Genomic DNA, 18,287 nt, shown 5'->3' on the forward strand with positions numbered 1-18,287 from the left:
TTGCAACCAAAGGACGAATGGTCTGTCCTCATGACAAAAGAGTGACAGGTGCCGGCAAAGGGTGTGTGAGGTACAAGCTCTCTGTCACTCTATCAAGTCAATCCATCTTCACATGGAAGCAAGCCTTTAATTTTATATGCTTTTTATCCCATATCCTCCTCTCATAAACTATGTGGACCACAGTCCAAAAGCAGAAGAATGTGCAACACAGTACTGGCTGTGAAAACTGAGAGAATCGTGAGAGGGGGTCAAGCCTTGCTGTCAACACAGATACTTGGATATAGTGTAAATAAATAGCCTGTGCTATTAGATTACTGCCACAAATGTCACATGGACTATCACATGAGGGCTTCCACACCATAGTCGCAACTGCGGTAAATTTATAGAAACTTTTAGTCTTTGCACACCTATATTACTTCATCCAATGTAAACACAACAGCCATTAATTTATAGAATAACTACTAAATGTCAATCCAAAAGAACTTCTAAGGAGTAGTGCAAAGCTGGTATCACTGAGGCCTTTAAAGCCCAACAGCACAGTCTTCGTATATTGCGCCACAAATACACTTTGGGTGTGAAACACATAAAAGCCATAATGCCAAGAATGCATCATCTCGCCACCCATGGCCGGTCACAGCTACATGTAGCATGTCTGGAAAACTCCCAAACCTCGTCTGGCTTCACCACCAGGTCTGCCAACAACAATAATGAGATCACTTTTGGATGGGAGCTATGTTCTCACTACTCAAATGGATCTAATGGCTGCTATGAAGAAAAAAAAAAAGGCAAAATTGCTCTTTGATTACTCACAATGTCTCAGTTTGTTTTATAGTTCTTATGTTTCAGCTGCAGTATGTGATTAATTGAATCCCAGACTACTTGTTTTACACTTTTTTGGCACTTCTTAGTGTTAAATTCAGCATATCCAAAGTCATATCCATCACCTCTCCTTAATTTTGCCACTTGTGCAGCATGGTAAGTTGGCATTAAACGTATTATCATATTTTGCCACTTTATTTTCTAATAAATATCAAAAGGACTGTTTCTGATGATCTGTAATATCATATATAATGGAATGGAATAAGGAATAATCATTAAAAATAACCGAGAAATCTGTACTAGTTGTATTATTCAGAGTAGATTTTGAAATAGTTTTGTTCATAATTTGAGCTAATTATGTATTTTAGCATTGTCGGCTGGTGCTCCTACATATTTAAAGGAAAAAGCATAATAAGAAAATATAGCATAGCATGAGTATCTTTTAAATGGAAATTATGAACTTCATGGATACCTCCATTTCAAACTTCATCTCCCAGAAGCAGCGCATGTTGTTCACCTTCTCTAAATAGGGAATTAAGACCAGCTTGGTCATGTTTCAACTGCTGGCACATTGATAAACTGACTTGAGCTTGGTCTTTCTCCCTGAGGGGGACACTTGACTGCAAGCCCTTTCCTTTCTGAGCTTTCTCTCTATCTTTCCGGCCTCGTTGGCCTCTCCGGCATGTTTCTCTTGGCCAGGTCTTTTATCTGAGCAGAAAAGGAGAGAAAGACAGACGAAAGTTGTGGTAAAGGACCAATAAAGTTTGTAAGAAAATGGCACCATTAAGAATTATTATGTATATGTATTTTCTTTTCCTTTAAGTACTAAATTATCTATACAACCTGATTAAATTTCTTTTAAAAATTACTATATTTATTTAGGAATGTAATTTTCAGTTGTTACAGGTTATTATTTATACATACTATTTTCAATGCAGCCTCTTAATTAATGTATTCCTTTTTATTATTTACTTCTTTGTTATTCAATTACCAAACCTCATTTAAACCTACCAGCCTGTGTAATTTAGGATAATATAGATCAATAAACATTACATTAACATAAGAACCCAGAGGTCCTATGTGATCACCACTTAAGTTTCAAGTTTTGTGCTAAAATTACACTTAATACATAGCATGAGTAACACTGGTGATAATGACAATATTCATCACTGTGAGTCCTATGCAAAGGTCCCTAATCAACAAAATCTATTTCTAACTTAACGTTAATTGAATGACCTAAGAGACTTATTTATTAAAACTCAGATACATTCAGGTACAAAGGCCTCATTTACAACATCCTAAGGAAAATAAATTATGCAGGCACAAAAAGAAACTTGGACAACCACAAAATATTAAAACAAAAAGTTAGTAAAACAACAAAAACCCATTATTTAGAGCAATGAAGTTTTCAAAATAGATTAACAATGAGATTAAATTTAAGCCCTTAATTACCCATAGAATAAAAATGAGTCAAGCTTTAGATCATTCTGCAGGTTATTCCCGGTTGCAGGTGCCCAATGAGTAAAGCTCAGTAAAAACATCTGCCACCTGCAGTGTAATCCAATCATTTGAATTAAAAGACGGTAACGAGGTAATGTAAGGTAGTGAAACACGATTAGGAACTTCAGCAAAGGGCTCACAGTGATGAGTGTTGTAATTATTACCAGAAGTTAATCTGATAAACAGGGTCCAAGGGCTCATGAGTCACTAAGGCATGTATAAACATATCACCAGAATCCAGTGTTGACTGAAAAGCTGCTGCAATTAGTGACTTTTGTACAATGCAGTGGGAAACATATTTTATGGCTGTTAAACATCTAATGAAAATGTGAAAAGGAGCTTAAATATCCATCCTGTGTAGACAGATATAAACTTGGATATAATGAATATATATATATATATATATATATATATATATATATATATATATATATATATATATATATATATATATGTATATATATATATATATATATATATATATATAATAGTAATTGTGACATCTGGATTTTTTTTAATCTTTTTGAAATCTTTGTATTAATGAAATAGCGGGTCATAATTGCGAATTAAAATCTCACGTTAATTTATTTATTTATTATGAACGTAATGTGCTGCCATAGCAAACATACTGTATAAAGGGACCAGAAAAAGCCAAATGACCGACCGTCTCATCGGCACGTAAACGCACACAGATATGAAATAAATCAAAGGAAGTCCACGGAAAATGTTGAATGGACATAATTATATATTTGCATTCATTCTGCTAGCTTGTTAGAAAAAGGATGTCGCGTCTGGTTTACGTGTGGAGCTTCAATTTGGGTCATAAACAACTTTAATAACTTTTATATCGAAGCTGTGTTTTGGTCACGTGACTACAGGTCAAAAGTTGAGCGGGTAACAACAACATGGCGTCCGACATGACAGACGCAGCTCCGGACTCGGTGCAATGTCCCGTTTGTTTCAAAGACTTCACGGCCGGTACAATTAACGGACACCTCGACGTGTGTCTGCTGAAGAGCGACACCGACAGCAGTCCGTCCACAGCACACGACAGCGAACCTCCGGTAAAGAAAACTCGCATTACTGCGGAGACTGCGGCCACCACCTCCTCTTCTTCCTCCTCCTCCATGTTTTCTCTGTTTCACACCAACAAGGGGAAAGTGTCAGTTCAAAATGAACGGAACGGTTTGTTTACAAGTAAACAAAGTCCCTCTGGGTCTGGCAACAAGGGGGTGAAACGTTTACTGACTGAGGCTGAGCTCGGAGCAGAGCCTGCGAAGAACCAGCAACTTGGGCAGACTGTGAAGGCAGCTCATGATTTGTCTCCCCGGACGTTGTTCACTGTAGACAAACCTCTGGCGGACACACTGAGGCCCAACACCCTGGAGGAATACTTCGGTCAAAGTAAAGTTGTAGGTCAACAAACGCTCCTCCGCTCACTTCTGGACTCCCAGGAAATCCCGTCTCTCATCCTGTGGGGACCACCGGGCTGTGGAAAGGTGTGGAGCCGACAGCGGAGATGAAGCATCCGGTGTGGTGCAGCATCTCTACTGTTTTTTACTGTGTCCTGTTCCATATGTGAAGTAGATGATTACTTGTGGTTACACTGTCTCTGAATTAGATGTTCCTTTATCACTGAAGCCCCACCAGCTCCAGGGATGCAACTAATTATTTTCGGTATTAGCTAATAAATTGATCATGACAATTTTTTAGGTTATACAATTACAGAAAATAATCCACCCAGTAGATTTGTCAGAAATTCCTGTTGGTTGCTTTCCTGTCTATCCAATAATCCTTTAAGCTCTCATGTAATGCATCCTTCTGATGTTGTTATTACCCCAAATAGCTATTACTGAAGCTTAAAAATATGAACAGGATTATTTTTGTAATGGGTTAATCTTTTGATCTATTTATGTTTTCATCTAGGGTAAGGTAAATAGTAATTCTGTTCATTATTGTTTTAACTGCCAATTATTTTGTCTATTAATGAATGCCTTTGGCCATGAAGTGTTATAAAATAGTGACTGCAGTCTGATATAATGTTCAACAGCTCAACAGGATCTGTTCAAATTACTTATTTTATTTCAATAACTTTTCCATACAGTCAGTTTACAGTTTGTTCTTAAAAAGAAAAATGTCACATTATTTCATTTGAGAAACTTTGTAAGCAGTAAAGGTTTGACAGTTTTGCTTGAAAATGGACATGACTGTCAAAATCAACTGATTGACTAATCATTATTTGATCTTTAAAATGCAAGAAAATAACAGAGCTGTGTAAATTATTGAAAGTAAGGGAAGGAATAAAAGATGTAGAATTCTCATATAGTATGTTAGAATATTGCTGAAAAATATATCTTTCAGTAACTGGATAATTGTAACTTTCAGAGGTCAAGGTCAGGTTACTCTTATTACAAAGAAAAAATAGAACCACATTATTAAACATATTCTCGTGGAACATTTTATAATAATTGTTTAAAGATGTGGAGTAGAATGACATTTCAGCTGTTGCATTGCAAGCATAAAGATAACTAGTACATAACTGTACCATGTTTTTTGTTTTATTCTTCAGCAAAAACTTGAAATAGAAGTGAATGACATAAAACTTTTAAGCCCTGTTGAAAGAGTGAGTTAAGAAGTCTGTGGCAGTGAGCTCTGTACTTGTAACTGTTCTCTTTATCGGGTGTGAACAAACATGTTAATGATTTCTTAAGTATGCCAGGCTACTAGCATGGATTGTTGTGTTGCAGCTCGCCATCCTCAGACTTTGTCAACATGCTTTCCGAACACTTTACCTCTTTAACTCGCCCTGTCATTTGTCTTCCAGCGCTCAGGTTTCCCCATTGAATGGTTATTTTTGGAGTTAGAGATTGCAGTGAAGAGATTGACAAGACACTCAGAGGAAGGTGTATTATGTGACCTGCCTCTCCTTCACACATTTTTTTCAAATAGTTTTGTTTGTGATTTGTTGTCTTTCAGACCACTCTGGCCCACATTATCGCCAGCAACAGTAAAAGGAAGGGAACGGCCCGGTTTGTTACACTGTCTGCCACCAGTGCATCCGTCAATGACGTCCGAGAGACGATCAAGCAGGCGCAGAATGAGCTCCGACTGTGCAAGAGGAAGACCATCCTGTTCATTGATGAAATCCACCGCTTCAACAAATCCCAACAGGTGGAGTATTGAGCCAGAAAAGTAGTCTGATTACAGTTTGTGTCCGCTTTAGATACAAAATCCATCCACTGGTCAAAATAACTATTGGGGACACAATGACATAATCTGTACGTCATACTACAGGTAGTCAAGTAATGTTTGGATTCATCCTCCATTTTTTCACCACACATATGAAGTAACACCAATGTCTGTGTCTTTATCAGTGGATTTTGTTGTAGTGTTTTAAGATGGTCATGTTTGACAGTGTTCTTTCTATTGATAATCCCCTGTTAAATTATCTGTGTATGAATTAAAGGTATGGATATCTTACAACCTAGCCTTTCTGCTTGACTTAAACACACCATTGTGAAAATATGTTTACTCAGAATAAACACTTGGTTGTTCCCCCTCTTCAACAATACTATACTTATAAAAATAATGTAAACAGTTTTCATTTTTTTTGAGTAGTTATGCCAAACAAATATATAAAGCATTTTTTCAGCTAAATTGCCAGTATGCAGCAGTTACTCAGGGTTCTTCTTGCATCTGATAGTTTTCCCTTCAACACAGTTGCTATCAGGAAGCCAGTCTAGGAAGTCCTGTGTTATGTAAAAGTTAATCCTCACATCAGATAGTAAAAAGAACCTGTCCAGATCCTTGTTTGTGACCCAATAAGCATGAAAATACACAATATAGTAGTGGCTGTGTTTTGTGGTCATGCCATCATTATAAACAAATCCCCCAATATAATAAAGAATTAGCAAAGTAGTAGAGTACTCACCCGTAATATAGCATAAGGCAGAGTCTTTATCTTTTTTGCTTCGATGTTTGCAATTGCCTATTGGTTTTCACTCATAATGTGTGCATATCTGTAGGACACCTTCCTTCCCCATGTGGAGTGCGGGACGGTAACTCTGATTGGAGCAACCACTGAGAACCCGTCCTTTCAGGTGAACGCTGCCCTGCTGAGCAGATGCAGAGTGCTGGTCCTGGAGAAGTTGTCTGTGGAAGCAATGGGCTTGATCCTGGACAGGGCTGTGGCCAGACTTGGGATCAAAATCCTGGGACATGATCCAGCAAATCCCAAAGATCAAGGCCAAACACATGGAAATGAGTAAGTGCTCCCCTGCTGCTCCTCACTGTAGTGTCACACATGACAACTCAAAATTCTTTAGTCAAGTGGGAGGTTTTCCCTTTTTTTCTGTTCCTGGCTTAGTGGATTCAGTTCAGTAATATATGGGAGGCGTGTGCTAGTAGTTGATGGAGCCGCAGCAATCCCCTCACCTCTGATCTGGACTCATATGTTGACAGAGGAAATAGACTCGTAGACAGCTGTTTACTACTAGCAGCAGATGATGTGAGACGCGTGTCTAAACAATGTGATAGCTATGTTGTCTGGGATGCACTGAAGTCTGGGCCTGCAACACGTATTGAGATTAAAGGGTTAGGCAGCTAATTTGAGGTTTAGACTAGAGTGAAGCTGGCTTTTATCCTGGGTACATCACAATGGCAACAGACACTCTCCAGCAGAGGAGCAGGTTTAGTTCAGAGGTTTGGACCAAAATGTGTCAACAACTTAACATCTCTTCAAACCAGTCAGCTGTCTGGATGAATGAGTTGTTTCTATAAAATCCAGACATTGACAAAATTACTATACTTACAATAAAATGAAAAGTCACTTTGGGGCTGCACAGTGACTTGGTGGTTAGCACTTTCGTCTTGCAGCTAGAAGATTCCCGGTTCATGTCCCGGCCTTCCCGGGATCTTTCTGCATGGAGTTTGCATGTTCTCCCTGTGCACACGTAGGTTTTCTCCAGGTACTCCAGCTTCCTCCCACAGTCCAAAAACATGATCAGGTTGATTGGTAATTCTAAATTGTCCTTAGGTGTGAATGTGAGTGTGATTGTTTGTCTCTATATGTAGCCTTGTGATAGACTGGTGACCTGTCCAGAGTGTCCCCTGCCTTCACCCGTAAGTCAGCTGGGATAAACTCCAGCCCCTCTGCGACCCTAATGAGGATTAAGTGGCGTGTAGATAATGCATGAATGGATGAAAAGTCACTTTGCATTCTATGATTTTTCTCATTTGCAGTGACATTTTTGAGAAGGAGAGCAATTAGGTATTGATTTGGCAACAATGCCGCCACATAGTTGTACATTTTCTGACTAGTTAAAAAGGAAAGAACTCTCACTGTAACATTTTTATTTGTGATTCAATATATATTAATTTTATTCCTTACATATATGTTAAAAAAATTTAACACTGATACAGTATATCTGCTATATATTATTGTTTTTAGGACAAGTATTTTCATTGAACAAAAAGCCTTGGACACTATAGCCTACCTTTGTGACGGTGATGCAAGAACAGCACTTAACAGTCTCCAGCTGGCCGTTCAGGCTCAGGTGAGCTTGGCCCGACCAAAGGTGTCAGCCCAAAACGGTTCTCCTCAGGAGATACTGGTGACAGAGGAACATATCAAGGAGGGTCTCCAGAGGTCTCATATTCTCTATGATAAAGCTGGTAAGCTCACTCTACCTAGCTTGTGAATGTTACTGGTCTTATTATGCAAAGAAACTCCAGTGAACCTTGATTCTATTAAGTTTCTTTTATGGAAACTGGCTGACCTTTAGTGTAGATCACTGTACACCCGGCTGTGAATAATAATTCAGGTTTATAATACTATAACATATTCTTAAACCGTTTCTGCTCTGTCTTTTTCCAAACATCCTGCCTCATTTCAGACAAATCTGATATTCTGAAAATGCACTTCCACTCCAACTTTATATTTTTTTTATTGTAGAAGGAAAAAAAAAGATCTGCATTTTAAATTTAGTGTTCCAAGCTATTTTGCATACCAGCGTATTTATATATTGACAGTTTTGTCACAGACTGGACAAAAAGGTAAAAGCATGGTCCAATAGTAAATGCGCCAAGACAAGCACCAGATCAGGGCCAAGGGGTTGGAAACTCTGTTTTGAGTCACAGATTGAAGCACATTCCTGTTTACAATACACTTGAATCGATGAAGTGAAGCTGCAACTTCAAATTTCTTTGACTTTAAAACATTGGCAATAAAACCTGAGACAAAGGTTGTTTCAATAAAACAATAGGCATTTTAAAAGGATTATTTAGGGCATGTGTCAGACAGCACAATGACACATTGCCTCATATTTTACAAATCCACATCTTTAAAATTCTCTCAGTATAACACCTGCTATAATTCCTTCACCTAAATAACTTTATGCTTTGAGCTTAACAGCCGTATCACATTACTTTCCAATAACTGTGATCACAATGTCTTCATGTTGCTTTCATGTGAAAAGCATTGGGTGATAAGAGGGGAGTAAAAAAATCAACAAAGCATGTAACCTGGGGTTATTTATATCCTTGCTCAAAGTTGATTAGGAGCACCATAGATATGTTCTGGTTTTTTGTAGAGCCCTCGAATTGCTGTAATTTGGTGTTTTCATAACTGACGGCTAACAAATACAGAGATTCAGTGTTTGTTTTGTTCTCTTAGTTACAACTTCAGTACCATCAGCACTGTGTTTATTAATAGGTTGAGTTTTTCAAATCTACATACTGTAGTTTTAGCCGGTCATCTACGCCTTTTGCTGAGCATTCATGGATAACTGCCCTTGTAAGACTTGTTAGTCCTCCACGCTGCCCTGTTACATAACACTCAGCTGTCCCAAAAGATTGAGCTTTACTGTTCCCTGCTTCACAGTGTGATGAAACTGTCCCTCAGCTTGGCTAATGACCTTATCAGATGCACTATTCACCCCTTTATTTGGTCTGATCAGTCTTTATTTTTGGTTTCTTTGTATTATGAAGCGTTTCCATTTATAAGACAGCATGTATGTAATGTCCTTCAAACCTTGGTGAAAGCTTGGGAAAATGATGCCACCTGAAGAATGACCTTCTCTCCTGTGTGTGTTACTTGAAGGTGAGGAGCATTACAACTGTATCTCAGCGTTACATAAGTCTATGAGAGGCTCCCATGAGAATGCCTCTCTGTACTGGCTGGGTCGCATGCTGGAGGGCGGAGAGAATCCACTCTATGTAGCTCGCAGGCTGGTCCGCTTCGCCAGTGAGGATGTGGGTGGGTGAATTTATGTTTCACAGCAATTCAGATTTTCTTTATTGTTTTAAAATTTTCCAACTGTCATCATACAATATACAGCTACCAATTACTTGAAAAGAGATTGCATTATTCAGACCCACCTATCTCACCATACTTGTTGCTTATAAGATTTAGATTCAATTATATTGTTTGTGGTGATCTAAACTCTTAAATATTTTCTTTTAGTTTTTAAAAAAAAACACTTTATGGGAACATGAACCGCGTAGAGTGAAACTTTTACAGGAAAGAAAATGCTTAGTAGACTGAAATGCACATACAAACTGCTAAATGAAATAATGATTTAGAAAACTTGTGTTTAATATTTTAGGGTGACTGAATGTGTTGCATCTTTGTCTTTCTCAGGACTGGCAGATCCCTCCGCTCTCCCTCAGGCTGTGTCTGCCTTCCAAGCCTGCCACTTCATTGGAATGCCTGAATGTGAGGTAGGATCACCTGGCCAGTGATTGTTTTAATTGTAACGTATTAACCCTAGTTGTCAGTCTGTCTTCCCAAAGTTGCGTCCTTTTAGTGTTTACCTGTGTTGCCCTTCTTTCTTTCATTTGCTGCCAGGTGATTCTGGCCCAGTGTGTGGTCTATTTGGCTCGAGCCCCCAAGTCTGTGGAAATCTACCAGGCCTATGATAATGTGAAGGCCTGTTTGAGAAAACACAAAGGCCCTTTGCCTCCTGTCCCTTTGCACCTCCGCAATGCCCCCACCAAGCTGATGAAACAACTGGGCTACGCTAAAGGCTACAAATACAACCCAGCCTTCAGCCATCCTGTAGAGCAGGAGTACTTACCTGAAGAGCTGCGAGACATTAACTTCTTCAAATGGACGCCTGCTGACCCATAAGAGTGATAATTTTACTTTGTAATATTTTGTGATAATTTACTCTGAATAATGTAAAGCCAAAGCTGCTTAAGAAAAATGTGTTTTGGGAGAAGTTTGATTATAGCTGTTGATCACTTACAGTTAGAATTTTGGCTTATGTTTAAATAAACTAATCATTTGCCAAAAGTTCATTTACATTTGGAGTCCATCAGTCAGTCATCATGTTCTATTCAAATTACTGGACAACTTTACATTTCATTTATGTTCAGAAATGTTCACATAATTGTCCTAAATCCATTTTAATACAGTGGATGAATATTCACAGTTTGTTTTGTATTTCCATTTACTTTGTTAAATCTCTCAATATTAAGATATACCTTTGTACTATCCTTGACAATTTTGCACTCACTGTTTAAATTGCTTAAAATGTGTGTTTCTTTATTTGACAAATACTTTACATTTCTCATAGCCTTGTATATATTTGAATGAAATAAAAGCCAAGTGTATGGACATTTCATTTATTGTTCTGTCACGTCATGATCAGTTTCTTCAGACTTCCTCAGTTTTGGGACATTGTCTGCAAGGAAAGGTCACCAGATTAAGTTTGTACATTCCACAGAGCCTTCTGTATGGATTTATGTGCAATGATTGATTTTGGGTTTTGGTTTGCTTCCCTCACCTCACTGATCCAGGGGATGAAAGAAGCCACACGGGTAAAGACTGTGGGCTTTTTAGGGGTGTTACATCCACGTCCATCAACAAAACTAGTCACTCCTTCGACGTACCATCTGCCATCTCTGCTCCTACAGTTCAGAGGGCCTCCAGAGTCGCCCTGGAAATTGATGGCAGATCGATACAGGAGCAGGTAACAACAGCATTTGCTTGTTTTACATAAATAGAACATTAAGTTATGTGCTTGTTACTCACATGGCATGCTGATTTGCTTTCTCCTCCTGCACAGACCATTGTTGTCTTTGCTGAGCTACCCCACCAGTCACTTTGACTACAGACACTGTGATCCACCACAGGAAGCAGAGCCTGCTGCAGCGTAGTTGCCTGAGGCCCGCCAGCTAAAGAGAAAATGGTATGCTTATTGTAATAACAACTGGGAATTTGAATAATATTTGATGCGTCACCACAGGTTTCAGAACAATTCATTATTTTGAATTACACAAACATACACTACACCCCACATTAGCCAGATGTTAGCAGCAGGTCTTACAGTAGAGACGACCCCAGCCCGTGACATAACAGGGCTGGTTGTGGGTAAGAGCAGCATCGTGCCGTGGCAGGCAGGCCAGCTGAACCTTGTCATTGATAACAGCACTCTTCTCCAGTTTAAGCAGGGCGATGTCATTCCTATGTAGCAGAATGAAACAATAAGTAAAACATGTAATTTGCTGTGAGTCCACATTATTATGTAAAGTGCATTTTTTCCCCCACAGGTTTACATTTAGGTCAAATCCATTTTCTTCTCTGCTGTTTCAATAGAAATCGTTAGAATAAACACCTCTTCCAAGAACACTAGAGGTTCTTCATAACAGACCTGGAGCAACAGCTTACCCACAAGACACACAGTTGTCATTCCATTTAGGATGAATGATCATTTTTGCCACCATGATGGACTGTTCAGGTCCCTCCTCCTTGTTCATATCATGCTCAGCAAGAACCACCCTGTATGTGTGGAATCTGGATTGGAAAAGAAAAACTTTGTTCATAACATAACAGAAGGAATGGTCAAGGTGACTTTGCAGCACCTCAGTTCTGTGGACACTGCTCTCTGGCTCAGGATGGAGCACATTAATTACAATTACTCAGCTGCCTTCCATCACGTTTTAATTAAAACAACTACTTATATCTGAGATGCAAATGCAACATAGAAGCTTTTCCTCACGTAATGCAGTGTGCAGCGGTCAAGACCCAGTCTGGAGCAATAAGAGTTCCTCCACAAGTGGGGAAGAAAGACTCCAGAGAAACCTAAGTGTTAAAGAAAACTGACAAACTTACTACAGATAAACATTCTGTAGAAATGCATAGAAAATAGCATTAATATTAACCATGATTAGACACAATATGTCTGATGAGAAACTAGATCAGTAAACTGTTGTCTTTTAGGTACTATTAAATTCAGTATCTTTGAAAGTTAGTTTACTTTGTCACCTTGTATACTGGTTTCATGTTGGCATTATTAGAAGGAAATAGACTTGTGTTTGTGCTGACTCACCTGCCATGGCCAGCTATATGGACGGGCCTCCTCCCCATTCACCACACGGCTGGTGTTTGGCTCATAGCTGGGTTCACCACACCCAGACACTTTACCACCATGAGAGACAGAACCAGGACAAGCTAAATAAGAGGGTCGCCAATGTACATATACCTTTCTCTCACAAACACAGCAGCCAAAGAGAACTCTGCAGTCTGACTGGCCACAAAGGTGTGCTTTAATCTGTGTTAAATGCACAGTTCAGAAGCAATGCACTGCTATTCTAAATTAATACTCAGTAACTAAATGAATTATGAGTATTAAATGATGGCTTGCATGGTGCTGTAACAAGACAATCCTTATAAAAACAATAGTAAAAAGCCCCCTGTGTGTTATTCTTGATAACTGCACAGCTTGTTGTGGATTATCTTTGGCCAACAGAACAGATGACCCTGCACAAACCATTGCACAACTTGGACAAACTCCATTAGTGGCACAGTATCAAATGAAATAAAAGGCAACTGAAGACATAAATAAAACTCACATCACAACAGTTTCATATACTTATCTAAATTGATATTCTGTGCTATATAAGGGGTGAATCAAAATAAATAAAAAGAGGCTGAATGATTCAGAGTTCACAAAGAGGCCATGCTCCATGGTAGCTGGAATGAATGGAAATAAACAATTCATAGCTACCCAAGAGATTTTATCCTAGTTTTTCCAGTTTGCCGAATTTGAGGTCTACCAAAACATGAAGGAAGAAAAAAAATGCAAAGGGGTCATTTCATAGAAAACCATAGAAAACTGAAAAGCCAGCATGCTTCATATTTACAATAGGCAGGAACTACAATCTTCAGCTATGATGTATTTAGTACAAACTCACCAGTTGTGACAGCCAGCAGGAAGACGAGTGCAAGCTCCATCTCTTCTTCATCCAAAAGAAGTGAGTCATCAACGAGAGCTATTTATGGGAATCAGTCCAGACACAGCCTGGGAGTGTTCCTTCCATTCTACAGATGGTGACACCACTGTGTACTTACAGAAAAAAGTCAGATTAAAGCAATAAGCCCAACTGTACATATTATGTGCAGACTGAGATATTTCAATAATGCAGTACAATATAGATTCTTAAATTATGAAACCATATCAAAAACAATAATCAACCTTATGGCGCTTGCTATGTTTTGTGTAATGTGGCTAAAAGGTCAAATGGAAGTCAATTATCTGTCCAAAAATTTCAGACAATTACACAGCTATAGGAACTACCTTTTACAAATTTAAATAGTATGCATACACAGCTAAAATAATTCAATCATCAAGAGATTTTTCAACATTTCAAATGAATGTGTAAACAAAAGAAAATGTTCTGGGCTTCTTAAAATCTACTTAACGCAGAAATTCTTCTGAAAATTGAATGTTTCTCAAGGGATTGGGTTTTGCCTTTGAGAATTTAATAGTTATGCAATTAAAGAGCCGCAAAAGCTGTGAACGGATTGGTGAAGTGTGTAACTAATATTCTAAATGCTTTTTTCAATTAAGGTCAATGTACACTGAAAGAGTTTAGTTAGTTCTTTTGTTAAAACTGCAAAAATTAACCAAATATTCCAAATTAAGGGAGAAGTCATGCACCCCTTAAAATCTACTTAACTTGCTAATTTTCAAGGGTTTCTGAGTCTAAACAAAGGTATAAATGCAAGAGAATAAAGCCAGAAGTGAATGGTTATAGAGAGGTTGTTCCCCTTATATAAAAATAAATAAATCCAATTTTTTAAATCCTGAACTTTTTGCTTTTTCTGATTGCTGGACAGATTAAGGGTTGATTTAGCTGTTTGGCAGTGAAATTATGAATAGATTGATGTTTTGAGTCAATGTCACAATCATGTCACTGTCATTAATGTAGCACTTTTAAAACAGTAGAAAACCTGTAGAAAAATAACACTGGTGCCACAAACGTACCTAACATGTTTAAATATTAAAGTTAAAGTTAGTTAAGACAATGAATTTAACAGGGAAAAAATGTAAATTGTAAGGTTAATACCCTTCAACATTATATATATATATTTTAAGTACAAATAAATATATACACAAATATAAATAGTAATACAAATGTATCTGACTGAATGAAAAAATAAAGTTTAAACCCACAGTATGTGTAACTATGACTGTGTAGATTCTGTGTAGACTCAGATCACAGTAATCTTAAGAGCTATCTTTCTCTTAGGATTACTAATTTTGGAAATTTACCAGACTAACTTGAAAATTAAAGTTAAGACCACTGTTCCCTCTAAGCTGCGCGCGTGCGCAATTGCGCACTGCTGGCACGGTCTCCGCGCACAGAAAATCTGCGCTGCGCACAAAAAATAAATAAATCCAACCTAAATTGTAAATAAAATAAACACGTAACAATTCATTCTGTGCTATTTTTCAATGTGAGTCAGTGAGTGACCGGTGACTGGCTGCTGCAGCCAATGATGCGATTCACATACGTATTTACCATAGACTGTATATAATGGTATTTACGCAGCTAATCAACGTCAGGCGTCCTTATGTGCAGCCACTGTTGTTCTCATAGATATGAATGAGTAGATAGGACACGCCCCTTTGAGCTGCGTGCTACAGCGAGGCTAAGCTAGTAGGGGCAAAGTTTCAGTGCATTCCGTTGATGTAGACGGCGTGAAAACGGAAACAAGAAGTATGCCGTCTCACTGTGCTGCATACAATTACACACTACGTCGTACGATTGAGACAGACAGTCTGAGGACTGAAATCTTCTAAGTTCCTGAGTAGTTCTCTGTTAGTTTGAACCTTCAGACACTGAGGACTGAAAACCTAAAAGTTCCTGAGTAGTTCTCTGTTAGTTTGAACCTTCAGACAGTCTGAGGACTGAAATTTTAAAAGTTTCTCAGTACTTCTCTGTTAGTTTGAACTTTCTGGTTAACAGAAGCCTTAAAACTTGTGACCATGAGTCTTGATTTCACATTTAGACCATCCATCTGAGTTCTTCTCAGACCTTCACCTGTGGGTTTTTTAGAAATCCTTAACAAACTTTGATTCTCTTCACTGAACAGTAAAGTTTGTGGAGATCAGAAGGTAACATTAGTTTGATCCATGCCTTCAACTACTAGTAGACTTTATCTGGAAAGCAGTTTTCTGAAATGAGGTCTTAGTAAATCTGTCCATAATCAAACCAAGAACATAGAAAGAGGAAATGTTTGAAGAAACAACTTGATGTTTTCATTTCAGACTAGAAAATGCTTTAAGCCCTTTATCTGTTTTTGCTCTTTTTGATCGTTTTATTGTCTCTTCTGTTTAATTTGATCTTCTAAAGTCTAACTGGTGTCTTTTGAAATGTTTTTTCGTCTTTAGTTTGATTCTTCTTAAACGTTTAGTTTTGCTCTTTTCTCACCTTTTATTCTTTTCTAATGTCTGATTTGATTTCCAAATGTTTTGTCTTTTTAATGTTTAATTGTTTTTTCAAATGTTTTATCGGCTTGTTTTTTTTTTCCTTTCCCAATATTTAATGTTTCGATTAAATCTTCAAGGTTTTTCTTTTTAAATGTTGTACCACCTTTTAATGTTTAATTTTCTTTTTAAATGCTTCATTGTATTTTCTGTATAATTCCTATCTGAAGTTTTATTGTCTTTGAGATATAATTGTCTAATTAAACATTTAACTTTTTAATTACGTTTTGTCTTTTTTTTGGCCTTTTTCAGCTTTTTATTGGATAGGCATAGTGAGAGACAGACAGGAAACGGGGGAGAAGAGTCGGGGGGAAGACATGCAGCAAAAGGCCAAAAGTGGGAATCGAACCCAGGCCACTGCGTCAGGGATCAGCCCATGTACGTAGGTCACCCGCTTAACCCGTTGAGCTATACATGCCCCAATGTTTTTTCTTTGTAAAGGCTTAATAATCCAATGAAATGTTTTGCATTTTTTAAAACGTTTAATATCCTACTTGTTTAATTGTATTTTTTAAATGGTTAATTCTGGAAGATATTTTATCTGTAATTTTGAATATTTGTATTTTAAAAATTTTGTTTAATTTCATAATGACATGTATTGTACCTTGTTGAATGATCTCATTCAATATTTTGTCTGTTTAATAGAATTTAATGTAATTTAATGTTTAACTTTATTAAACAGACAAAATGTTGAATGAGATCATTCAACAAGGTACAATACATGTCATTATGAAATTAAACAAAATTTTTAAAATACAAATATTCAAAATTACAGATAAAATATCTTCCAGAATTAACCATTTAAAAAATACAATTAAACAAGTAGGATATTAAACGTTTTAAAAAATGCAAAACATTTAATTGGATTATTAAGCCTTTACAAAGACAAAACATTTAATTACAAAAATAAATGTTTAATTAGAAAATTACATCTTGAAGACAAAACTTCAAATAGGAATTAAACAGAAAATACAATGAAGCATTTAAAAAGAAAACTAAACATTAAAAGGTGGTATATGTATATATAATTTAATTGTATTTAATGTTTAACTCTATTAAACAGACAAAATATTGAATGAGATAATTCAACAAGATACAATACATGTCATTATGAAATTAAACTAAATTTTTAAAATACAAATATTCAAAATTACAGATAAAATATTTTCCATCATTAACATTTAAAAAATACAATTAAACAAGTAGGATATTAAACATTTTAAAAAATGCAAAACATTTAATTAGATTATTAAACCTTTGAAAAAACAAAACATTTAATTAAAAAATTAAATGTTTAATTAGAAAATTACAGCTTAAATTTATTAAATCTTTTTAATAATAAAACTTTTTAAAAGTTTTATTGTATTAATTTTTTTCCCTTTGATTTAATTGCTTTTTGTTATGTAGTTTATTTCTTTAATCTTCTTTTTCTGTCAAGATTTTAACCCCAACCTTAAAAATGAAATAAACCCTTAAATCACAATGAAAATACTTCTGTTGTCACAATCATGAGTTAGTCAGTTATTCAGTTTATCAATTCAACTTTATTTGTTTAGCACCTTTTACACAGATGACAAAACTAAACAAGCAGAGAGAAAAAAAACTATGCTAAAACTATGATTAAAACTCAAAAACATTAAAAAAAAAAAAAAAAAAATTAACATGGTAATAAGATGTGTTGTGTCCAGGGGATGGAGGGAGTTTATTGAAGTCTTCTTGGGCTCACATGGGAAATCATTTAAAATATAAACTTGATATTCAGTCTAAGGAAACTGCAGAGTGACAGAAGAACCAACAATATCTCCTGTTTTCTCCTTTAATGAGTCGACTCTTCTTGTGCTTTCAGACCAAAGAACTACAGACTCTTCACAACCTGCTCAAACTCTTGGTACAGGACCTCACCACACAGGTCAAGAAGGTTTCTGTCTCATTTCTACTCTGAAGCTCACCTTCTCCTGCTCAAACTGCTGACAAATGTTTCTGCTGCTCTAAAGTCTGGTCTCTAGAACTTCCTAAAAACTCTCAAAGTCTCTTCTGCTGCAGGTTGCTTTGTAGAACTGTTGCAGAAAACCTCACTAAACCACATGGAGGGGCCTCAAGATAGTCGTCCAAATGAAACCAAACTAGCACAACCCAAACACTAAAGTCTCCTGCAGCCTACCACAGAACCTCTTTAAACAGAGAATCAGGACA

At 36.9% G+C, this 18,287-nt stretch overlaps 2 protein-coding genes across 2 annotated transcripts; one reads left to right on the forward strand and one right to left on the reverse strand.

The window, feature by feature from the left end:
* The first annotated feature begins 3,195 nt into the window (after window positions 1-3,195).
* On the forward strand, window positions 3,196-10,943 carry wrnip1 (WRN helicase interacting protein 1). The gene is made up of 7 exons (XM_023270484.3): window positions 3,196-3,818; window positions 5,296-5,490; window positions 6,345-6,583; window positions 7,769-7,992; window positions 9,419-9,574; window positions 9,959-10,038; window positions 10,166-10,943. The coding sequence occupies exons 1-7, from the start codon at window positions 3,225-3,227 to the stop codon at window positions 10,445-10,447; spliced, it is 1,770 nt and encodes a 589-aa protein (XP_023126252.2). The 5' UTR covers window positions 3,196-3,224; the 3' UTR covers window positions 10,448-10,943.
* LOC111568709 (chymotrypsin-like elastase family member 3B) lies at window positions 10,929-13,616 on the reverse strand. The gene is made up of 8 exons (XM_023270485.3): window positions 13,516-13,616; window positions 12,651-12,739; window positions 12,321-12,403; window positions 11,990-12,115; window positions 11,649-11,785; window positions 11,354-11,496; window positions 11,106-11,258; window positions 10,929-11,003 (listed from the first exon to the last, which is right to left on the reverse strand). Exons 1-8 carry the CDS (start codon window positions 13,553-13,555, stop codon window positions 10,986-10,988), a joined length of 789 nt encoding a protein of 262 aa, XP_023126253.2. The 5' UTR covers window positions 13,556-13,616; the 3' UTR covers window positions 10,929-10,985.
* Window positions 13,617-18,287: the final 4,671 nt, after the last annotated feature.

Source organism: Amphiprion ocellaris, chromosome 10, assembly GCF_022539595.1.
Source record: "Amphiprion ocellaris isolate individual 3 ecotype Okinawa chromosome 10, ASM2253959v1, whole genome shotgun sequence".
NCBI lineage: Eukaryota > Metazoa > Chordata > Actinopteri > Pomacentridae > Amphiprion > Amphiprion ocellaris.

Excerpts from the sequence above, each read along its gene's own strand:
- wrnip1 (XM_023270484.3), top strand. The coding sequence starts at position 3,225 with ATGGCGTCCGACATGACAGACGCAGCTCCGGACTCGGTGCAATGTCCC. Across the intron at positions 3,819-5,295 it reads GACCACCGGGCTGTGGAAAG|ACCACTCTGGCCCACATTAT; the intron begins GTGTGGAGCCGA and ends GTTGTCTTTCAG. Across the intron at positions 5,491-6,344 it reads GCTTCAACAAATCCCAACAG|GACACCTTCCTTCCCCATGT; the intron begins GTGGAGTATTGA and ends GCATATCTGTAG.
- LOC111568709 (XM_023270485.3), bottom strand. The coding sequence starts at position 13,555 with ATGGAGCTTGCACTCGTCTTCCTGCTGGCTGTCACAACTG. Across the intron at positions 11,786-11,989 it reads GACAACTGTGTGTCTTGTGG|GAATGACATCGCCCTGCTTA; the intron begins GTAAGCTGTTGC and ends TCTGCTACATAG. Across the intron at positions 11,497-11,648 it reads GGGCTGGGGTCGTCTCTACT|CTGGCGGGCCTCAGGCAACT; the intron begins GTAAGACCTGCT and ends TTTTCTCTTTAG.